The 23502-nt window shown below is 45.8% G+C and overlaps 1 protein-coding gene across 1 annotated transcript in view; it reads right to left on the bottom strand.

Annotated features, from left to right (window-relative positions):
• SEMA3F (semaphorin 3F) overlaps positions 1–23502 on the bottom strand; it is a 152199-nt gene that overhangs the window by 5004 nt on the left and 123693 nt on the right. The window contains exons 8-18 of the mRNA XM_063121075.1: positions 21301–21420; positions 17516–17655; positions 16691–16805; positions 12806–12875; positions 11804–11948; positions 8940–9162; positions 4867–4955; positions 4253–4294; positions 3701–3858; positions 2880–2947; positions 877–1010 (exon numbers count right to left, since the gene is read on the bottom strand). Of these exons, the coding sequence (XP_062977145.1) occupies positions 877–1010; positions 2880–2947; positions 3701–3858; positions 4253–4294; positions 4867–4955; positions 8940–9162; positions 11804–11948; positions 12806–12875; positions 16691–16805; positions 17516–17655; positions 21301–21420 (1304 nt within the window). The remainder of the gene's footprint in view (positions 1–876; positions 1011–2879; positions 2948–3700; positions 3859–4252; positions 4295–4866; positions 4956–8939; positions 9163–11803; positions 11949–12805; positions 12876–16690; positions 16806–17515; positions 17656–21300; positions 21421–23502) is intronic.

Genomic DNA, 23502 nt, shown 5'->3' with positions numbered 1-23502 from the left:
GATGATGATGATGGTGATGGTGATGATAATGATGATGGTTATTATTAATCAGGAAGTGCAAGGAACCTGGTGGGTGCCAAGGGAGTTGTTTGTGGGCATAATGGTGTCCATGGATGCCACATTGAGGACCAATAGAGCATGTTTTGGGGGGCAAGCCACAGCCCATTCAGAGACTGAGCACTTTCTGGCTTTCAACATTCTTGCTTCTCAGTGCTGACTTACTATTTCTTGTTATGTCAGTCCTAGACTTCTCCCACACTTCCTCAGTTCTGACAAGCAGCAAGTCACAGTGAAAGATACAACTTCCCAGGAGGTGGGAGATAATACTAGACAGAAATGGAGCACGGCTGGGGGGGGAGGAGGGTATAGGGTATATATAAAGCGACTCTGCTCCAGCTGTGGCTCAATTGGATTGAGGCATTTTCCTGAGTTTGGTCAGACAAGCTCAGAAATATTACAGTTCTTTAGCTCCCAAAGTATCGAAGTTGCCCTGGGCTGTTGCCAGTGGGCTAGCTGAGGGACTGCATAGTTTCTGGGAGCCTTAAAACCCAGGTTTTGTGGGCTTTTGTATACGTCCTTCTGGTATCCAGGATGTGGATGAAAAATAAAGCTAAAGATAATATATATAAAAAGAAAAATAAAGATAAAATGTCAAGGAGGTGGCTGAAAGCAGAGTGGGGGAACATTTTTGACAATAATGAAAGTGAGAACAAACGAGACTTGTCAGCTCAGCTCTAGTATTTACTGTAATTTTCTGTGGAAGCAGAAGGTAGGCTCCCCTCTAAGCCTGTGATGGAAACTTTCCCCCTTTCCCTACCCCTTCCCTAAATTCCAACTGGGAAATTGCAGGCCGGCTGGCCCATGTGTTCCTCATACCTCTTTTCTTCGGTCACTGTTATCCTTCTGGAGCAGCCATTTGATGGTGGCCTGAGGAGAGCGAGGCTGGCACTCCAGAAAGGCCGTGCTTCCCTCCACTCCATACTGGACAGCCTCTACTGTGTTCTTGTTGGCTAGCGGTGGAAAGAGAATATGGAGACCAGATTATGATTCATCAGGGGACACACTACACTCAAGACATTCCCTAGCAAAATATATTAGAGGGGACTCTTACTTTTTTGTCAAAAGAAGGCTAGTAGCACTGCTACCAAGTTTATTTATATGGCCATCTTCCACACTGGGCGAATTATCCACCCACCATTCAGCATATGTACCTTTTCGGGGACATCCTGCCAGTCTGGATTTTGTGTACTCAACTTTAGAAAATCACATAAGTGTGTGTGTGTGGGCACTGGAACACATTCCATGATCTGCCACTATTTAGGACCCATTGAATGGTTTTCCTGCAGGAAAGGTCATGCCTCATTGAAGGGATAAAAGCATTCCTGCAGCTGGTCTGGACAGAAGTCTCATGCTGTCCCTTTTCCTGACCATTGTTTCACCTCTCTGCCTCCTCCTCCTAAGACTTTGCTTTATTTCTTTAATTGTACATTTGCATCCTTTCATCTAGACACCAATCTTGTCTAAAAATAAGTAATGTGCAATGCTAGGTCTACTCAGATATATATCCCATTGAGTTTAATGGGACTTACTCTCAGGTTTGCAGCTTTAGCAAATTAAATGTTGCTGGTATTAACTGCAGATTTTTCACAGAAGCCAAACAGATACTTCATAAGAAGCATATATTGTGTAACAAATCAACTAAAGTGTAATGAAAACATACAAAAGGGCTGGCCTGAATGTACCCTTATTCCCCGGTCATGTTCCTTTTTTTGAGTGCATTCGTCCATCTATCCAATGTGAAAAGGTCACTTCCTGTTTTATCCATGGCTGCCTACACTCCATGCCAAGAAAGTCCAAATTCTACAGTGAATCTACACCAAAGAAACCCACATTGTGTGTCCAACATATTCAAATAAATAAAATGTGCCTAGTCTGAACACCTGTGTTGTTTTTATAGGCTTAATGTTGAACAAGATGGTTTGGTTTTTATACATTTTGTATTTCTGGCAAATATTGATGTAGGAAAAAGGCAAGGTGCAGCAGAGATGTACTACAGGACAACAGGACAGGAGATCAAAAAATAAGGATAAAGAGCCAGACATGAAACACGGAGGCTCTTGAATTCATCCATCTCCACCCACCTACTAATCCCACAAACAAATCTCCACAATCATGATGTTTAGAAACTTGGGTGTTGAGATGGTTTTCGGCCAAACAAAGCTGAGATTCTTGGGAACAGATTTTTGTTGCAGTTTCATGTATACAGAAATGTGGATGATCGCTAATCTTTATGGATATTCATTCAGGATAACCTAACCTCCACTGACTTCTTCAGGTCAAGTGCCACTTCCTCCATCTATTGATAAAATCTATTGATAAAATCACAGTGTGAAGGTCAGCTTTGGCCTACAATCCATTTTGCAGAAATGGGAATAGGGGAAGCTGAGCCAGTGGTTCACTGAGATCTTCAGTGTGATGACCAGGGAGGAATGCTACTTTCTGTTCCCTAAGTGGTGGGTTGGGGTGGCAGAGAATTTTGTTTGATCGTGATTTTTTCACAAATTAATTTGCACTTCCTATATTAGATCAGAACAGTTATCACATTGTGCACTTCTCCAAATTTTGTAATGCAGCCCTTCGCTCAGAAATTGTGTAAAAACATGCATATATTAGGAAAATGCGTATATTAGGGAAAGTTGTATATAAAATGTGTGTTAGTGGAAGTTGCATATGAGGGCAAATGCACATTTCCATGAGTTTTAAAAAATATCTATCACATGTGGAAACTAGATGAAAGGAGACTTATGACTGAATATACTTGAAATGGACATGGACCAGAAATAGTCTGATCCTAACAGTGGGATGGTTGTGGTGCTCACCATTGGAATTGTAACCCCTGCACTGACGGATGGGGTTGCCATGCCGGACATCCTGGCGTCTGCTCCGCCTGTGATGAGGAAAGAAGCAACTGGGTAAGCAGATGGGATCTCAGCCCTTCTCAGCAGCCATAGCAACGTCATGAGATGTTGGGCCCTTTGTAAAACACTTTTGTTTTATTTATTTATTTCTGTAGTGTTTTAGTCACTCTATAGCCAACAGCTCTCAGGGCAACATTCAAAAAACAAATAAAATCCATATTAATAGAATTTAAACAAAAACAATTAAAATTGATCAATTAAAAATGTCTGAGGCTAAAAAATGTTTCCTAAAAATATAATGGAGATAATATTGAACAACAGCAGCAAAAATAGAAAAGGATTTGTCATACAGCCTGTCAGGCCTGTCCCTAGGCACTGAGACCTAGAATAATTCTCAGCCAATATTAGCAGTCCCAAATCCTTCCCAAGATCCATCCTGCCCTAGAGCAATCATACTCCATATCACTACCCAGATGTGTTGCCCAGGATCCCTATATCATAATGTTTTCCTGCATTGCTCCTCAGCTACCATCTGGAATACTTTTTTTATTAAACCACCCCTGAATCCCCCCCTTATGATGATACTGCTGGTTCCCAAGAATGTTCCCAGGATCAAGCTATAAAGTCAACTCTTTGAGATCTCTTGGAAATAGTCCCTGTTCTACAGTGTTTGTGACCCTGCAGTCATTCTTCAATGTCACATTTTTGCAGAGCATTCCCAACATACAGCTTCATACTGGAGTAGAAATGTGTCCTGTACCATCCTCCCAGCCGCACAGTACCTCTTGGAGGAAGCAGAGTAGCGGGAACAGGACTTGCCATCCCAGGCACAATAGGGGTCCCTGGCTAGGCAGCAGTCAGCGCAGGCTTCTCCATACACATCACAGCGGTGAAGGGCCAGGTGTGTTAACCCGATGGCCGAGGACACATAGAGCTGTTGCTGTTGGGGTAAAAGAAACTTTCAGGAGTCTATGGTGCTGCAGAGCCTTCTGCTCCTTCAGCGTACCAAAGATGGCCATGGATGCGATAATACATTTTCTGGAGGGAGGGTGGACAGAAAAGCCTCCTTGGCCAGTTCACCCAGACCTGCATTCTAGTCTGCCCACCAGCCTTTGGAGTGAGCCCATGGCAATAGCAAATACTCAAGGGAAACAGGAAATTGCCAGAATGCTGGATGTGGTGTGGTGTGGGTGTAGGGGGGAAACCTCCACATTTCTTGACCTTTTGCCAAGGTAACTATTGCAGATAGCTAGTCAAAGGACACCCTTTCCTGCCCTGAGTCTTCTCTAGACCCAGTCAAGTATCTATTCCCAGCAAAGGAGGGATATACTCACCCTTTTGGAAGAGATGGTCATAGTCTTGATGGGGGCTGGAACCTAGAGGGAAACCACATGGTGGTAGTTAATCCAGGTATGAGAGTGTGTGGCTGCCCTCCCAAAATCTCTAGAGTATTTAGAGAGAGTATACAGAGGAAAGTCAAATCCAGGTGGATAGTACCATTTTTTTCTGAGGAGCTGCGTGGTGTGATACTCCTCGGTCTGCAATTCCATTAATCATCTATCATCATCATCATCATCATCATCATCATCATCATCATCATCAAATTCTAAGCATTTAAAAACTGCTTTTTGACTGCTCATCATGGCAGTCCAATACTAAGCCTATAAAGCTAGGCAAGCATTATCAGCTCTGTATTATAGGTATCGAGGAGGCGGCAGAGAAAACAATGCACAGCCCCACCAATTCTAAGGTTACTTACAGCCACCTTTATTGCTGCCATTGATTTCACCCATCCCTGGCCACCTACTGAGTTCATGGATGAGGTGGAATTTGAGCAAGGAACTTCACAGTTCACACTCTTTGCCACTACACTACACCAGTTCTCAACCCCACCTGCTCCATGGAGGATTAGGTGACCTTGAAATACTTAGGGTGAGCAGTGCCTTACTTTGAACACCTCCACTTCTTCTAGCATTAGTTCTTCTGTTTCCATGTCATCTTTAGGCAGGACTATAACCTTCTGGACAGTGCCACGATCTGCAACGCAAGAGAAACACGTAGAGGGCATTTAGCGTCAGTTGCGCCTTGTCTCATTTCCCTTTTCTGGTGTTCACCATGATGTTCATATGCTAATATCAGTAATGCTGATACTCTTATAGAGCACCTGTGAAAGACTTGTTTGCTTGCTCCTAACAGAGACTGTGGGCCAAACCTTATGGAGCTTCACCTAAAGTTATCCATAAGACAGGGCTGGGGAATGTGTAGCTATCCAGATGTTGTTTAGACTGCAATTCCCATCATCTTTCACCACTGGCTATGCTGGCTATGGCTGATGTGAGGTGTAGTCCAACAACATCTGGAGCCCCCACCCCTGCCTTAAGAGAACTGGCTGAATGAACTTCCTTGGTCAAAGGTTTTGTAGAGAGATGACCATCATTGAGAAAGTTCTGCTCCTTGAACCTGCAGATGCCTCTATGCATTGAACATGAATATCCTGTAATTTCTAAATCCAAAGAACAGCCCACAGTCCTAAGAGAACGGAATATGGGCAGGAAATGTCAGAAGTTCATAATCATAGGAAAATATATGGGTCAGACTAAAACAAAGGGGCAAATGGAACAACTCAAGATAAAGTAAGGGTGCTTGTGTGGTCACACTTGGTGGACTGGAGAAGATGACAGATAAGGGAACCATAGAGGCACTGCAATATCATTGTCAGAAATGGAAAATGAAAGCAACTACATGCAAGTCTCAAAGAACCACATGGATCTGGCTAATAATAATAATAATAATAATAATAATAATAATAATAATAATAATTTATTTGTTACCCACCTCTCCCTCTGGATCGAGGTGGGGTACAACACAAAAATAGTGTCCATATGTCCTATCAGTCTCAGGATGAATATTACGTCTGGTCATGAAAAAATATAGCAACATACAATAAGCATTTAAAAATAAATAAACCTTGCTAAGAATGCACTTATTTTATATTATGAGCAATCTTTCTTTCAATAAACCTGTTATGTGCTGGGCGATTTTAGCCTCTAATGTATCAGTCACAGTGGCATATGAACTGATGGGGATGCAAATGATCCTTAGAAGGATTATACAGTGGTGTATGTCCATGACTTTCATAGAGGCCCCAAGACTAATTTGCATTGTCAGTGGCTAGCTGCCATTGTGACTATTCAAACTATGGTGCACAGTCACCATGGATTATCATGTGGTGTGAACTCGCGTGGGGTGGTTTGTTACTGTGGTTAACAAGTCCCCCATACCCAGAAACCAAGAACAGCCCATGGGTTCTGGATGGCTTGCTAACCATGGTAACAAGCTCCCTGCCTGAGTCTGCATAACACGATAAGTCATGGCAACCATCTGCCACACTTTGAATATTCACAATGGCAGCCAGCATGCATTGCAAGCCACCATGACTTATTTATGCCATGCTGCCAGCCACCGATCATGCAGACCTGGTCAGTGCCTCCCTAACTGAGTTCAAGTGCATGCTCACTTACATCTAAACCTATCATGACTGCTGATTTCAATGCTTCCTTGGGTTTCAGTTGATAAAAGGAAACAATGGTCCTAGGTAACCTAATATTGCAAGTAGGGGCTTCTCCACCATCTTTCCCCTCCAAAAAGCAATTTGGAGAGGAAAGGGGTAGGGATAGAGTAGGAAAGCATGTTTTATTTCTGAATCTATTCTAGAAAAAGACCTAAGCTAATTCTTATGTTGAGCTTTATATTGTATTTTATATTATGGTTTTATACTGTTGTTTTATACTTTGAATGGTTTTAATTTTTGTGAACCGCCCAGAGAGTTCCGGCTATTGGGTGGTATAGAAATGTAATAAATAAATAAATAAATAAATTATGTAGTCTGGATTTGGTGTAGGGTGGTTTTGTGCCTTCTTTCAGGGCATAATGTAGTCTCCAACAACAAGAAGGAGGATTTTTTTTAAGCTGTAAAGCCAAAAAACAAGACAGAAAAAGACAGCCATGTTTTTGACACATTTTGAGAAGTCTTCCTTTGGTGATCCAGAAGTCCCAAGTTGCTTTTTAGGAAGTTTTAAAAGCAAGTCAAATACTTCCCTTGATAAAGTGACACCATGCTGAAAGCCGTATATTGGTGCAGCTGTTCTTGAAATAACACAGTCTCACCTTAAAATATACTGATAGTATTTTCGTTTTTATGGTGTGTGTGTGTGTGTGTGTGTGTGTATGTGTGTGTGTGTGTGATTTGGAGGGGGTGGGGAGAGATTCAGAACAAGGTTCAAAGGCCAACACTTGGATATAATAAAAATAATAATATGTAACCAGAGCTATAGGTGCTTCTAAAGAGTTATCACATGTGCTCCGAAAGACAGGAGTGGGATTGGCAACCCATCCCTCTCCACCTTTTCTAAATGTCACCCTTGCTAAATTCATTCATCAGATTGGGTTGTTCTAAATAGTGAACGGGCAGCTTTATTGCCGGTTCAGATGGCTGGAGAGACAGCTGAAAATAAGCACCTATTGCCTAGGCCACCGAGACAACTCTCCTGTCCTGTTTGCACTCTGAACTGAATGCTTCTCACATTCATTCATTCCATGAGGTAGTCCAAATTCCTGTGCTCATTCAACTTTTTCTGCTTTTTTCTGCAACAGGAAACAACCAAGATCTGCAGATTTGTTACACCTATGGCCAAAAAGAAAGAGGAAACTCCCTAAAGGCTGGGACAGGTGGTGCCGGGACAGCGCACAGCTGCCGAGGGCTGTGCAGTGAATTAGGTAGCTCAGGGAACAGCTGTGCAGAGACAGAGCCGTTGCCAGTTAATGAAAACTTTCTGGATCATTAGCATTCCTGGCCACCTGCTTGGACTGCTGGCTGCACTCCTTTGGCCTACAGAGACAAGTAACTCACCTACACCAGACTGGACCTAGTGAAAGTGGTTCCTGCCATCATTAGATGGCTAGACATGCTCCCAGTCCCTGTGTTAGGGCTTTGCTGTCATACAGCCCTTCATCTAATCCTTATGCCTCTGCACTTCAACTACTCAGCCAGCAATGCTGCTCTATTTCACCTCAGGAGAAGCAGTTTGCACACAGGCAGAATGGTGTACAGCTGAACCTGTGATACCTCTGCAGGTTTCCAGGGGAGATACATGACAGTGGGGTGGGGTGGGGTGGGGATCAATGTTGCTTGATGTGACTTATGAGGATTCACATCTGCTTAGAAAGCTGGGAGGTAAACGCTGGTTCTCTACTAAGCCAAAAAGTCATCCTCCACTTGTAGGCTTAGGTAAAGGCAAGGCTAGACCTTTTCGTGGGCCAATCTTGTAAATAGAAGGCTGGAATAGATAAGTTTCTGTCTGGTTCAGCAAGGGAGTTCTTATATTCTTACTGTCAAAGGATTTCTCATTAACTCCAGACTGAGAGGCCCAAAGCCATCGAACAACAGAGTTCAATTCTACATGCAAAGTCCCACTGAAAGGAGTTCTGGAATATGACTTGGGAAGAAATGGATTCTCTAGACAGAGATCTTAGACAAAAAAGAATTGGTATGCTTCTGAATACCAGTTGCTGGGGAACACAGGAAAGAAGGTGCCCTTATGCTCTGCTTGTGGGCTTCTCAGAGGCATCTAGTTGGCCACTGTGGGAAGCTGGATACTGGACTAGACTGGTCCTTGATCTGATCCAGCAGGGCTCTTGTGGTATTTTTATGTTAATTTCAAATGGGCTTCTGTGCTCTTGAAGTAGTATGTGGTGTGAACAGAAGAACTGAAGCTGGGGTCTGCTATTCCTCCCTTCCAACTGATCGCATTGTTAAATAGCATGCTTCCAAATCTTATTAGAAATGTGGTTTTGGTGGTGGTGGTGGTGGTAAGCTATAGGAAAATGCAGCTGAATAAGTCTTTCCCAGCTGGATACCCCATTGAGTGAACCAACCCAAAATATTTGTCTTCCAGGCTGGGGTGGTGGTGGTGGTGAGTGGAAGGTATTTGTGTATTCTCTTCAGTGCACATCAGTGGGTACCTGTGCCCAGGAAAAGCACCTCATAGCGCCCGTCAGCTGCATCCACCTGGTCCACGGCAATAGTTGTGAACTTGTAGTTGACGTTGGTCCTCACCACTAGTGGCTGGCGATGTATGGGGTACACGCCATTGTACATCATGGGATGAGTGCGCATGAAGTTGATAACCTCATCAGGGTAGTCCTTCGTCGATTTCATCGAGGGGGTGAATGTCCCTCCTGGGCACTGAAAACCCAAGGCAGAAATACAGAGCAAAGGCATGAGACGTGGCACTGTCAATGCATGAATTGCTGTTCTAGGATTTCTGCTTGTCTTACTGGACGCATATGTCACAAGCAGCCTGTAGGCTCTATCTAGCCCACGGGTGCTCCTGTCTTCTTTCCATTATAGAGCCTGATCATCGGAACATAGAAAGCTGCCTTAGACAGACCATTGGTCCAGCTAGACCAGTATTGTCAACACTGACTGGCAGCGGCTCCCCAGAGTTTCAGGCAGGAATTTTTCCTCCCTTATCTGGAGATGCGGGGGATTGAACCTGGGACCTTCTGCATGCAAAGCTACGCCCCCCTCCATTATATGTATGATCCAAAGTGCATCCTCCCTATAATGTACCTAGGCTGCTTTTTGTAGCCCGATCCCCTCCTTATGCCTTTCAGCTGAGGGCACAGCCGTCAGCTGCTGAGATGTATCAGAACTCTTTCAAATTTATTTATTACACTTCTGTCCCGCCCAATAGCAAAAGCCCTCTGGTGAGTCACAAAGAACATTTATTAAAAAAAACTTAAACGTAAAACTTAAATACAAAAAATGAAATAAAAATAAAACCCCAAAACATTTAAAACAACAAAATCAAACCAAAGTAAAGGCCAGTAGGTAGTGCAAAAATCTAAAAACACACTGACACAATTTTTATTCTGAAGCACTAAAAAGCCTGGAAGAAAAAAGGCAACAACATTGTAACAACATTTGTGAACCGCCCAGAGAGCTTCGGCTATTGGGCGGTATAAAAATGTAATAAATAAATAAATAAATAAATAGCTGTCGAAGTGTCTGTTGTCAAAGCTTTTAATTCTGGGGGAAGGAAGGCTTTAAAGAGCCTTCTGCTTATATGGTGGGCAGAGAATTGGTTGCTGGAGGGAGCCCTTTCGATTAGGGCTATAAACTATCCATGCTCTTAACAACTCATCTCACCCAGGCTGCCTTCAATTTCTTTACCATGCACCACAATGCTGTACCCGATGGATCTTTTCTAGGATTGGGGTACACCTTTGAAAAACTATTCTGTTTTGCTGTGAAGAACATCATCCTTCAATTGTGGGGTGTTTTCAGTAATGCTCACGCAAACCTCAGAATCCCATCTGTCCCAGCTGCTATGCTATGAGAGCCAAACACAGACTGTTCTTAGCATTTTTGGAGGCCTCCCCATAGCACAGCCAAGACCGTATCTGGCTCTTTTGGGCCCTGCTGGGTGTATGAGCAAAAGAGACCAGAGAGCCGCATTCTCCAGGCCAATAAAATGAAGCAATGAGTTCTCCTTCTTTTTGGGTGTTTTGCCAACAAGGAAGGGATGCCAGCAAATGAGTCTGGAGACCACCAACCTGGAGAGGAAACACTAATCAGCCTCCCACGCGGTGGCCAAATGTCAAGCAGTGAGCAGGGCTGAAAAGCTGTTGGCTGCATTATAGCAAATGATGTGGATACCAAGGAAGGAGAGGGCTAGAGGCGCGCAGGGAAGGAAGAGCAGGGCAAGGATAGAAAGGGAGAGAGAATCAGAGCAGGAGGCACACACAGGAGGGGCAGAAGGAGAAGCGCAATCGGGGAAGGGACAGCATATCTTCAACAGCTAAGGCTTTCCATCAGTAATAAATTCCTTCGCTGCAATGTGGAAGAGGAAATACTTATGTGCATAGTGAATTAAGACCATTCGACCACCTGGTGTAGCCTTCCCCAACGGCATGGCCTCTAGGTCTTTGGAACTGCAGCTCCCATCAGCCCCAGCTAGCATGACCAATAGACAGGGATGATGGGTGTTATAGTCCAAAACATCTTGAGGACACCAAGTTGGGGGAGGTAGACTGACAGTGGTGCTTCAAGGCCTCAAGGTAGATGTTTTCCCAGTCTTGCTCCCTCAAATCCCCTTCAGTGGAGATACCCAGAACCTTTTATTTGCAGAGAACATGCTCTGCCACTGAACGGTGGTCCCACCCCCATCCAGGCCAGCCAATGGTTTGTACTTCTGCTCTGAATGATTACATCAGAAATACTGCCTCATATGGATTAATTCAAAATCGGACTCATGAAGCTACCTTGTATGGATGCAGATCATCGGACGATCTTCTGTGGAACGGAGTCCCATTTTAAAAATCATGTTAGTACAAAACTTAATTGCACACATATTCCCCTGCTGAAGATCAATAGGTTCAAAGCTCATTTGGAATTTGTTCTATGTGAATAAGATTTTCACTGTATCTCATTATGTTTTGTCGTGTGTGGCCCATTGGCCTTTCTAACCTACTCCAACCGGCAGGAATTCTCCAGGCTCTCAGATGGAGGCCTTTGTCGTTTCAGATCTTTTAGCCAAGGACTGAACTGTCTGCATCTAAAAGCCTGTTCTTTAGTAATGAGTTATGGCTTGGTGTGGATTGTTGCATGAAGCAGGAAATCCATTAAAGAAAGGGACACACACAAATGAGAAGTCCATTGTGCATGCACATTCTTTCAGCTATTTTTCCAGTGCATGATCGTGTGTCCATATACCAAACCTCTTGAGCTTAGACTGCATATATTTGCACTACAGGAGGCAGGGTCACTTCAGGACAGTGCCTTAGGAGCGAAGCAGTCTGTTGGAGAACTTGCCCACACTTACCGTGCCTGGACGAGGATAAGGCATTTTGCCTGTGAAAGGCATCCACTGGTAGTTGGGGCCCTCCTTGTGGGCAAAAGGCCCATTGAAGACCATGCGGATGTCAGCCATGGAGTAGACACACACTGCAGAGCCCTTAAACACAGACCTGATAAGGAGGGGGGAATGGTGTTAGTCCCAAGTGTGACCGTCGGCTGTGCATATAAAAGCTGGTGGCGATGCTCCCTCTGTGCCTCAGCTGTACACTCCCAGGCCCTCCACAGCTGCAAAGGGGAGGCATTCTTCTCTGCTCAGCCTTGGTTGTTGGCAATCCCTTGAAATGCCCCTTAAACCCTTGTGAACATGTGCAATGACACGGACCCTGGAGAAGCAGAGATTTCCTGCTTGGCACAGAGTGCCAAACCAACAACCGGGGCCTGGGCTTGGGAGGGGGGTAGGATAAGACAATGCAATTTTGGTGCTGTGGGACCAGCCCAGAGCAGCTGCTTTAGAGATGTCAAGCCATGTTCCCACTATGGTATAAACATTCCAGGATTAGTCATTCCAGTCACAAGCACTGAGAAGAATGGCATTAGCTGCTGCTGCTGTTGCTGCTGCTTGCTGGTCCAACGAAGGACCTGATGCCCTCTTGACCCTGCAGGGGCTTAAATAGATCCTGGTGTATGTCTGGGGTGGGGTGGGGTGGGGGGACTCCACCTGCCTTCATCCCCAAGGGATTCAGTCATCAGCTACAGCTGCTATGACTGGGTTTGTGGGAAAACCCCAAGCTTGGCAAGCAAGAACTTCCGGGCTCAGTTCCAGCTGTGCCAGAAAATTCCAGGATGACCCTGTTCAAGACCATGCTCCCTCCTTGGCTAGGAATGGAGCACATCGCAATGACACCCAGGCTGGACTGAACAGCGCCTGCTTTTGGAATAATCTCGGCTCCAAAATTCAGGCTGGGGCTTTGCCTAGGAAAGGCTTGAGCGTAGACAAGCGTGAATCCTGTTCCCTGAGCACACTCACCCAGAGGCAGCAAAAACAGCATAAATGATGGGGTTCTTCACATCCTGCGTCTGCTGGATGAAGACGTCCTCTTGAAGGGAAAGGAGAGCATTGGAGAGAGTTAGAAACTCATGGAAGGTGTGTGCGTATTTGTGTGTGTGAGTGGGGTGAGTTTGACAATAAGAACTGAATAAAATGCTACCTTGTGGCAAACAAAGGAAATGACAGTGTCTAGTGCAGTCTTCCCCCAACCTGGTGCTTTCCAGATGTTGTGGACTTAAATTCCAATCATTGCTGCCCAGCATGGCTGTTGGTCAGAAATGCTGGGAGCATCGTCCAAAATACCTGGATGGCACCAAGTTGAGGAAAGCTGGTCTAGTACAACACACCACAGGGCTGCCTATACGGTGCTGGGTTGCCATCAAGTTAAAAAAAAGCCCACACTTTCTCTGTTGTGGGGTGTTGGGTGGCTAATCCTGATGCAGAGGGAGGGTGGGAGGTGTCCATCAGCCATATGGCTCACTGGCCTGCCTCCTGCCTGAGCTCCTGAAGACAAATCAGGGGTCACCTTCTGCCCAGGAATGCCTCCACATCGACGCTGGAGTGAGGTTAGACAGCAGAAGAGCCGTGTTCACCTCGCTCCAACCTAAAAAGTTGGAGTAAACCCTCGACTTTTTAAACGTGGAGCTTTGTAGGAAAGCCCCATGGTGGCTTCGAGGTGGCTGCTGCGCCATACAACTGATGCAGCACCACCGTGCACCCACCACGGGGCTTTCGGAGCGTATAGACAGCCCCCAGGATGAGTGATGTCATTACATTGGTGCTTTCCTATCCACCAACAGCCATTGATGCAAGGCAGGAGTACAGACACAGACATTCTGAAGATGGCATGTTACATTTTGTGGTCCAATAGACGTTACTGAGAAAAGGGAGAAAAAAGACATGGAACAGTCACTGCAGAATGCTTCTTTGGACAACTAATTCTGCCTTGAGTTAGTTGGTGCAAATGTTCAGGGAACTCAGAGCCCTTGGTAAGGCAAGCTGGCCCTGCCCCCCACCCCACCCACCCCAAGTGCTTGGGTCAGGTTTATGCAGATGCACAGCCGCCACTGACCAGACCTGAGTCTAGCCTGATGGTGGTGAGGGTTCAGCCCATTAATAAATTCAAAGTTTTTTTCCTGAACTGCACTCCAATTAATGCCCCTAATGAATAAAGTCCTCTTATCATAGAAGGAGGTTTTGTTCTTTCTAGGTACTATGGGCTGGATCCAGATTTAGTCCTACTTAAAGAAAACCCATTGAAATTAATGGGACAAGTTTGTCATAACTAACTTCATTCCCAGTGGTTTTAGTAGGTCTATTCTAAGTAGGTCTAAATCTGGATCCAAGACAAAGAGTGATAATCCATGTCAGTGGGGTTGGACTGCCTACATCTACATGACTTTCATATTCAGCCAGAGATGTGCTCAGGCTTTGGGTTTTGATTTCTCTCTTATGTGGATTCAGACTGGGATTCCAGAGTGAGGGCTGTGCGGGAGTGCCCCATAGATGTCAGTTCTAATTCAGCCCCAGCAGAGAATGATCTGGTGTGTGGGCAGGGTGGAGCAGTGGCCCTGAGGAGGCTCGGAGTTCATTCCATCTCCAAGGGAACCAAGGGATCTTGTGGACCATCTGGTAATGATTTGGGGGAAGTAAGGCAAAGAGGGAAGAGGACAGTGCTAATTTGCTCCCTGGTAGGAGGCAATCCATCAAAGGCCACTGAAGGTGCTAAAAGCCGCAATAGAGCTGCTTGCAGAATGATCAGCAGCCATTTGTCTGGCCTGTGTTGAAAGGAAGCTGGCAAGCATTCTCCTAGGAGCTTGGGCTGCCATACCATTGCAGGGAATGGGATCCTAAGCCTCAACCATATCAGCGCTGGAGGCTTTAATCTTCCCCATCCCCAAAGCTAGCAAGCCCACAAGCAGGTCAAGCTAACTCCCTGTGTGAATAGGCTTCCACTCCCCACAGCACATGCACAGCCAACCCTACAATTCACCACCCATGCTGCAAAAGACTCTCTCTCTCTCTTAGTCTCACTCTCTCTTAGGCCTTATCTACACCTGCCATTTATCCTGGGGTGATCACAAGGTTGTCCCTGCACGTCCAAATGATGCACAGCTGATCCTGGGGTGAATCAGGGACGAGCACTCAGTTCTCATAGGATAGCTGGGACTGCTTTTTCCCCATTTTTTCCCGCTGTCTCGGAACCATCCCAAACTCTGCGGGCAGTGTCGCTCTCCCTCCCGGCGTCCTCCCTCTTCCCCACGAGTAGCATGGCTCAGGAAATGGGGACAGAGCTGTGCTGGGGGGAATCCATGGGCATTGGGGGAGAACATTTTCACCATCTTTGGGATGGTGCTTGGCATCTTCCAGAGCTGAATTTGCTGAGTTTTTTGGTGTTTTTTTTTAAAAAAAATCTCACCCTTGCCCAGCATTGTGCTTACATAATTGCGCAAATGTCTCCTTAAAAAAAAAGTCGCCCTCGACTGTCCCTCTTTACTTCCGGGACAACTCGCTGGCGTGTGGCGCCTGAGGGACGATCCCAGAAGTGGAAACTCCATGATCATCCCTCCCCAGTCCCCAAAGGGCTGCAGGTGTAGATGAGCCCTTCGTCTCTCTCTCTCTCTCTCACTCTCTCTCTGCAATTGGTGAAGGCCTGGTAATATAGCATGGCCAATGAGAAGGTAATGGGACTCAGTTGTACTTTAAAAATGAAGCTGAAAACTTGGTTACAACAAAATTTTACAATGGTGCTAACTTTTATAATGTTTCCTCCCTGCCAGTTTTATTTAAGGCATCTGCTTTGAGGGAAATGAAACTTATTTGTAGAGCATTTTAATGGAAGCATGCTGCCTATCAAAATAAAATTTAAAATAAACTGTCCACCCTTTTCTTTCATCTTGCAATCAGCCTTTCCACTTTAATGCATGTTGTTATCTCTCAAACAGCCTTTTTATTTCTCTTGGTGGACGTATCAAATTGCCACGGTTAGTTTTGCTGCTGCTTTAGCTAAATGTTACCATTTATCTTATCTGAATAAGTGTTGCTCAACTTGAAACACATCCAAGAAACACATGGTTTTGTGAGTCTTGGGTCAGCTTTGCTCTCTGATTGCAGGACACTGTAAATTAGTTGGATCACAGACTATACTTTGCTGTGATAACGAGAATTCTGCTAGGAATGTTTGTGATGTGGCAAATTTCTTAGGAGAGTTCCTTTGAGCATGTCCATCCTGGTCCCACTGAATATAACCAAAAGTACTTCCCTGTCCCCTTACTCAAATCTGGTTTTAAGGGATACTCTTTTGGGCTAGCTTGCCGACAAGGCATATGCTCTAGTAATTTTCAATTTAAAAAAATAAGGTGTGGGGTATATTGGTCGACTTTTATATTCTTCTGGGGCCACTTTACTCTCCACACAAATGTCTGGAAGCCAGAAATCTAGATTTAAACACCAATTGATTTAAACACCACCCCACCCACTCCACATATTTGGGCTCTATAACAGAGTTAAAGTTGCCTCCATCTAGCACATGTGCTCAGAAACTCCATTACATCTTAATATGTGTATGTAACATACAAAATCCACAAGAGAAATGTAATATTGAAGTGAGGAAATATCTCCATTTCTTAGACTTCCAGGGAAAGTATGTTTCCTTACAAGTGAGAACTGGTGAAGCGCCTTACCAGACCTTTTGGTAGATCTTTCAGGGGCTACATATAATTGCTCTGGGGAGTAGGTTCAGCCCGCAGGCTGCCAGTGTTGAGATCATTACATGCCTAAGCTTTCACAAGTCAGGGCTCTGTTAAGATGTCAGGTTGCTTGGCATTCACATATTCCCAACATCCCTGCCCTCACTCTACTTACGGAGTTCATCAAAGTGTGTTTCAATCCCATCAGGCCCCGGCACAGAGCAGATGAGTCGCGCTTTCAGGAACGTGCTCCATTTGTTCACCAAGCAGCAGTGGCCTCCATCGTCATTCTAAACCAAAAGGAGGCAGCATTCTCAGTGGCAGGATGTGGAAGGGAGGCTGCAGGTCTGTAAGGGAGGCTGCAGCTCTATAAGGGAGGCTGCAGCTCAATTGCCTGCAACCTAATCTTATTGATATCAGTGGGGCTTACTTTTAAGCAAACATGGTTAGGATTGGGCTATCAGAACCTCAATATTATTATATTTCCTCTACATGTGCTTGAAGAGAGGAGTTGCATCGAAGCATGTTTCAATCCCGTCAGGTCCCGGCGCAGAGCATAGTGTGAACAGGGCGAGAGTGCTGACTGCATGGGAGTGCCAGGTTAAAATGGTTTCCCAGTCATTTGTGCCAGATGGCAATATAGGGAGGGGGCAGCAATGGCAACAGAGGAGTGGAGAGAAACAAACAGTGGCTCCTGCCTTTCACAAGAGAGGGAGAGGGGGCAAGAGAAAAGAGTGCAGGCACATGGAACTTACAGGGAGCTTTCAAGGGAACACAGGAAGCTGCCTCATGCTGAGTGAGACCAGTGGTCCATCTAGTCTGGTCCTGTCAACACTGACTGGCAGCAGCGGCTCTCCATAGTTTCAGGATTGAGTTCTCCCAGCCCTACCTGGTGATGTGGGGGATTCCACCTGGGACCTTCTGCATGCAAAGCAGGTGCTCTACTACTGAGCTACAGCCACTTGACTACCCCCCAGCCCCATTCTTTCTCAACACGTACCAGGCAAATACGACCAATGCGGGAGTAGACAACAGGGCTCTGGGGGGAATCAGTGGATTTCTCTCGGAAGAAGAAGTAGAGCTTGTCGTCATTCCTCTCAGCGCTGTCCGGGATGAGCTGTGCATGGACAAACGCTGGGTCTGCAAAGAGGAGTTAAATCAAGAGAGTTGTTCAGGGGCGGAGGGACGACACAGGGGTGTCCTTTCCAGCCTCCAGGACGTCCAGACGCCCTAGAGCTTCCCAGTTAGAAGTGGCAGTAATTCACTTCTAGTTGTGTGTGGATTTTCTTCCTCAAATACTGCCTTGGCTAAAGCTTGAACTTTCCTTATTGTTCCAGAGGAGAAAGCATATTTGTGGGTGAGGGAACTGGCCCAAGCGCCTTTCATTTGACAGATTTCCCTAACGCATTGGTATGAAACATGCTGTTTACTCAGTTAATTGCAGCAATTTGCCTCACATCCCCCTGGCTTAGTCTGAGACACGTTTCTTTCATTCGGGGGTAAATTCTTGAGTGAAACGTGGTCTCGGGTGAGGCTTCGCTGCATGCACAGGCTTGGCTCCACCCTTCTGATCACACGTTTACGTCATGGAAATCTATGCTGACCTGTAACATGAAGGCATCTGTCCTCACAACCGGAAGTTTGCAGACTTTGCTATCATACCAGAAGACACTGACTTGATCCCTAACCTTTCCTCAAAGCTGGAAGAAATGCAAAGAAATGGCAGGTTTCTGCCCCTAGCTGGTCAGACAATAGAACTAATTTAATAATGCAACAAAAGCAAGATTCACTAGCATTGCAGTGGTGTCCGCTTTTCTATACTGCATGCTCACACTGATCTTGTTTTCCATGTCATTTTGTTGATGGGGCTAATTTACTGGATCCTAATAATGTGGGTTGAGTGACAGAAAGCCAAGTCTGGTTGCATGCTATAGATGTCATATGGTGGCTGCTGGTGCACTGCAGGCCTCAGGCTGGATTCAGCTGACACAATAGGCTCTAGGGCAGTAAAGCTTATGCCACAATAAATAAGTTTGTCTTTAAGATGCCGCTCAGAGGTCATTGTTGTTTCTACTGAAAGATTGTTTCATTCAAGGCTGAGGTTTCTGCTTGGTGTCTGCTGATCACTGTTGGAATCCCTTTGTGGTGACACAGGGAAGGGTCAGCTGAGGTTGAAATCAAGACTTAGGCATGCAATTAAGCCTCCACACGGCTTCTGGGCACCACATCTCTGACAGCATCTGCTCAACTTGGATTTATTTTATTCCATTTTATTTATTTTAAAATGTACGTCCTACCTTGTAGCCGAAACACAGACCCTCAAGGTGGGAAATTAATTAGCTGCTGCTAAGTGGAACCCCTTCTATGAAACAGTAAGCATTCTAGTTTAAACACTCGACAAAGGTTCACCTCTGTAAATGAACACTTCCTTGAAATTCTGTCTCTCTACACTCCAAATAAAAGCTGTTTTAAATTACCTAAACCAACACTTCACACCCTGAGGCTTGTTGTGACCCAAACTTGTGGTGTTGGAAAGAATTCAGAATCTAGCACTGTTTTCTGCACTGAAGCTCTTTTATGGGATGTGTTGATGGCTTATCTTGTACCACAGACTGAAGCTAGAGAAGCAAATCTTTATTTCAGGCACTAGAAAATGAACTGACACAATGCTCAGTGAGTTAAGCAGCTGCTTGCTAGGCTGTGGCAGGCAATGTAGCCCATGTGATTGATTAACTAAGTCTTAGTCTACTGTGCTGGAGCCCTGAACTCGATTTCTTGCATCACCTCATTTGTAATGTAAAATGCGGTAGCTTAGAATTCTTTAATTGCAGAAGAGAGCTTGAAAAGGGTGAATAGTAATAGAAACCCTATGGGCAGGGGAAATTGGTTAATAGCTTCCTAAGGCACTGAGGCAGCATTTCTCAGACTTCATGAAATGGCACCTTCCTAAACTTACTAGTTCTTCCATGTCCCTCCACCAAGATAGAAATCTCACTTCCTTGGCTCTTGCTTTTCTTTGCACCATTTTGTTTCCGGCTCCTACCCCTTTCCCCATCACTGCTTTCTTACACCCACACACTCACACTACAACCACCACCAAATTCCTACACCCCTGGTTCCCACGCATAGCCTCTCTCTATGCTACTTCATCTTTTTACAGGACCTGGAAGTAGCAAGGGACACAAACTTCACTAATCCCATTTAGCCATTCAAGAGAAGTTGTGAACTTTACTTTGGGATACTCTGAGCCCTGATTGTTTATAGACCTTTTGCCAATAACCTTCACCTTCACCCATAGTACCAAATGATCCCACGGTTTGAGAAACCATGTTGCAAGATTTATGTCCTTGCAAGTCCACCTGTCTGACTTCAAAAACTTTTGAAAGAATGTCTGGGAGGCTTTGCAGTTTGGAGATGTGCTGGTATTTTTTCTAGAGCCACCATTGATAAATAATTGCCAAGGAAGGCAAATGGTGCCCCTTGTAATCCAGCATTTGCTTACATAGATAGCTCTGTTCAGGTTACTAAAATGACATCCCCCCCTAAACCTGATCCCCAACCTCAGTTTACTCAGCTGTTTTTGCTGCTCCACAACAGCTGGAAGTGCAACCAAGAGGAGCCTAAGACCTTCTCTGATTGGATCCCATTCCATGATGCATACTGGACGAGAGAGGACAGAAGATTAAATGCCCTGGATCAGTTATCAGAAATGACAAGAATACAAACCTGCCCTTCACCACCAACTGTGTGTGGAGAAATAATGTCAGGAGCAAAATGTTTTTGAATTAACAAAAGGGGATGTATATCAGAGGTACGGAAGCAAGAGGAGGGAGCAACTACCCAAACATAGGCACACGCCAGAAATAACCAGTTGGCTGGACAATCGTTATGTAAAAGTAAATCCTCAGTGCATATTCTTTTCTTTATGGAGAGCAACCTCTTAAAAGTATCCTTGTAGGCAACATCACCTTCAGCAGTCTGATCTGCAAACCCCAAACAACCAGCGAGTATTTGCATATCCTGTATTTTGGCGTCCATGTCACAATGTGCTCTTGCTACCAACAATAAATGGAGCACTTGATAGCTATTGATGCTGGCAAGGCATGAGCAGGCCTAGTTTCCTGGGGGCTAGGCAGAAAGTGTGGGCAAGGGACAGTATAAGGGCAAGGAGGTATCAAAACTTCAGCAAGGACAGAGGGAAGAAGGGGCCTGGCGTATGGAAAGGGGATGCAGCTGAAGGGATGGAAAGTGTCCCTGGAGAAGCCCCCTAGGTGGGAACACAGTAGCAGCAATGGAGACCCACAAGTCACCAGGGAGAGAAATTGGGGGTCCGGGGAACTAGATTAAGATGCCATTATCCACAACTGAGCCCCTGGAGCTGACTATATATGGACAATGGAAAGAAACCAATAGCAGGCAGCTGACATTACTTGGAACCATGCCCTAACCTTTCAGGGTGCCAGCCCCAAAAAGTCCCTGGGGAAGAATGTGTATTCATAGAAGGGACTTCAGGACAAATGGGAGGTTGCTTGATACTTCTGCTAGCATCAAGTCTTCTTAACTACTGCCTCTTGTTATTCAGCCTGATAACTGAGATCTCCTTCCTTGCGAGCTAGCGAGCGAGCGCATGCTGTGGCAGGCACAGAGAGAGAGAGGGGGGCAGGTGGAAGGGAAATCTGAAATTTTCAAGAAGCCCAATTCTGCGCCAGATTCCAGTTCCCACAGCACAGAACAGCTTTTTGTCCTCTGCATGTCAAGCTCTGCAGCACCGTCCCCCTTACTCACCATTTAGCCAGCGGGAGTTGTACTGGTCAGTCCTCATGGCTGTCTGCTTGCCCATGGTGCGGAAGATGGCTGCATCAGTGCCCATGAAGTCAATGTAGACGCCAGCATAGAGTTCTTCGTCTGTGGGCAAGGAGGCAAAGATCAGAAAAGGAAGGGGGAACCATTCTCCTGGGGAAGGGACTGCAATTGCCAAAGCATGGGGTAATAATAACTGGCACTGCCTCGCAAGCTGGGAACTACACGGAGAGGTATTTTGCTCACCCTGGATTCTCATCCACGCAACCCTTACTGGGGGGAATCCGCACGTCGTTCTCAGGGCGCTTCTATCCGCCCCCAGTGCACCCCGAAAACGATCGTGTAACTTGCCTGTAAAAGAGACGAGGAAGAAGCGTCCTTGCCACCACCGCTGCCTCCACCCAACTCCCTCCTCGCTGGCCGGCTCGGAGAGCTCGGCAGAAGAAGGAGGGGTGGAGAACGGAAGAAGCTCTCCACCCCTCCTTCTTCTGCCGAGCTCTCTGTCCCAGCCGGCGAGGAGGGAGTTGGATGGTGGCGGCGGCAAGGACGCTTCTTCCTCGTCTCTTTTACAGGCAAGTTACACGATCGTTTTCGGGGTGCACTGGGGGCGGATGGAAGCGCCCTGAGAACGACGTGCGGATTCCCCCCTGGTTTTGCTGAGAGAGGGATCAGGAAAGGACATGCTGAGCTGCCATGCTGCCTGGCTTGGGTCACTTTGGGGAGGAAGGGAGTTCTGCTGCCATGGCATGTGGACAAGCAGGGAAGACCCTCAGAGGCACTTCAGACATGACACAGATGTGGAGGAAACCAGAAGGACACACGTTTACTTGAGACTTCCTGGTTGCACTAAGAATTGCTGCTCAAGCATCGAGCAACCCTAAATTCTCCTATATGCATACAAGAGTGCAAGGAGGCTCCTACCTCATAAGGAGGTCTTACTTCTTGCAAATGCACAGGAATTCTGGTGTGCCCAGCAACAGCAGATAGGGAGATGTGGGGAAAGAGGGACGGTGCTTTCTTATTTCCCTACTACTTTCATATCATGCCCACAGTTGCTCTCAAGTTATAGTAGCATGGAATTACTTTATTTTAAAGGCCAGGATGATTAAAGTCTAGGAATCCTTTAACTTTTTGTCCAATATTCATATTTCCTACTGAGCATGAGGCCAACTCTGAACGTGTGCGAATTGCCCTTTGAAGAATGGCTGTATAAAGCAAAAGGAGGGGAAATGCAAGGTCTCTGTAGATAGGGGTAATTTCTTGTTGTTTTAACCTTCCATCCATAGAGGAAGGCTCAAAACAGTCAAGGGCAGGTGCAAAAAGGATCAAGATAAGCCCTTACTATGCACATATGGAAGTATGCACACGCGCATGCACATGCGCGCCCACCCACCCCCACACCATTACTGTTAGTTACTCTTTCATGGCTTTCCTACCACTGCTCTGAACCTCTTATAGGGGAATGAATACCCTCTGATCATTAACACAGCCATTCATCAGGCCCAGCACTCATCCAGGACCCCCTGGCACATGGGCACAACTCTTGCCTTTCCCAGGCCTGAGTCGCAGCTGCTATCAGATTAATTAAGAAGTTTGGGGCTTGTCATGTAAGTGGATACTAATGCCTGGAAAAGATCAGAGGCAGCCAGGCCATATCAAGGAGTTGGGGGATTTGCAGGAAGCAAGAACTTTAGCCAGTGCTGGAGCTGACACTTGGAGGAGTGTGGTGCAGCTGTTGTGCCAGTAGAAGGCCCAGGGTCAGAAGGACAATGATACCACTTCTAATTATCTCCCTGCTGTGAGTTTATGTAATCTCATCCGTGCTCCTAGAGGAAAGCTCTGTGGAGCTTGAGCTGCCCATATGAACTGGAGATGGGGCCCTACAGGAGATGGTGAGGCCACATAGGACAAAATTCAGAGATTGTCCAAGTTCAGAGAATAAGTATGTTTGGAATCAATCTGGAAATGGATTGAGGAGCAAAAATAAGAACCAAAGAAGAAAAGTATGTTCATAGATATCAAAGGGTGAATGAAGGTAAGTTGAAGTAAGGTGAAGTAAGCCTATAAACACCAGTTTCTGGGGAACATGGGTGGGAGGGTGTTGTTGCACAGTGTCTTGCTTGTGGATCCCTGGTCAACAGCTAGTTTGCAAACTAGATGGACTAGATGGAGCCTTGGTCTGATTCA

The sequence above is a fragment of the Elgaria multicarinata genome, chromosome 3 (genome assembly GCF_023053635.1).
Source record: "Elgaria multicarinata webbii isolate HBS135686 ecotype San Diego chromosome 3, rElgMul1.1.pri, whole genome shotgun sequence".
NCBI lineage: Eukaryota > Metazoa > Chordata > Lepidosauria > Squamata > Anguidae > Elgaria > Elgaria multicarinata.
Note: the sequence above shows the minus strand (reverse complement) of the source record. Positions and strands in the feature narration are given on the sequence as shown.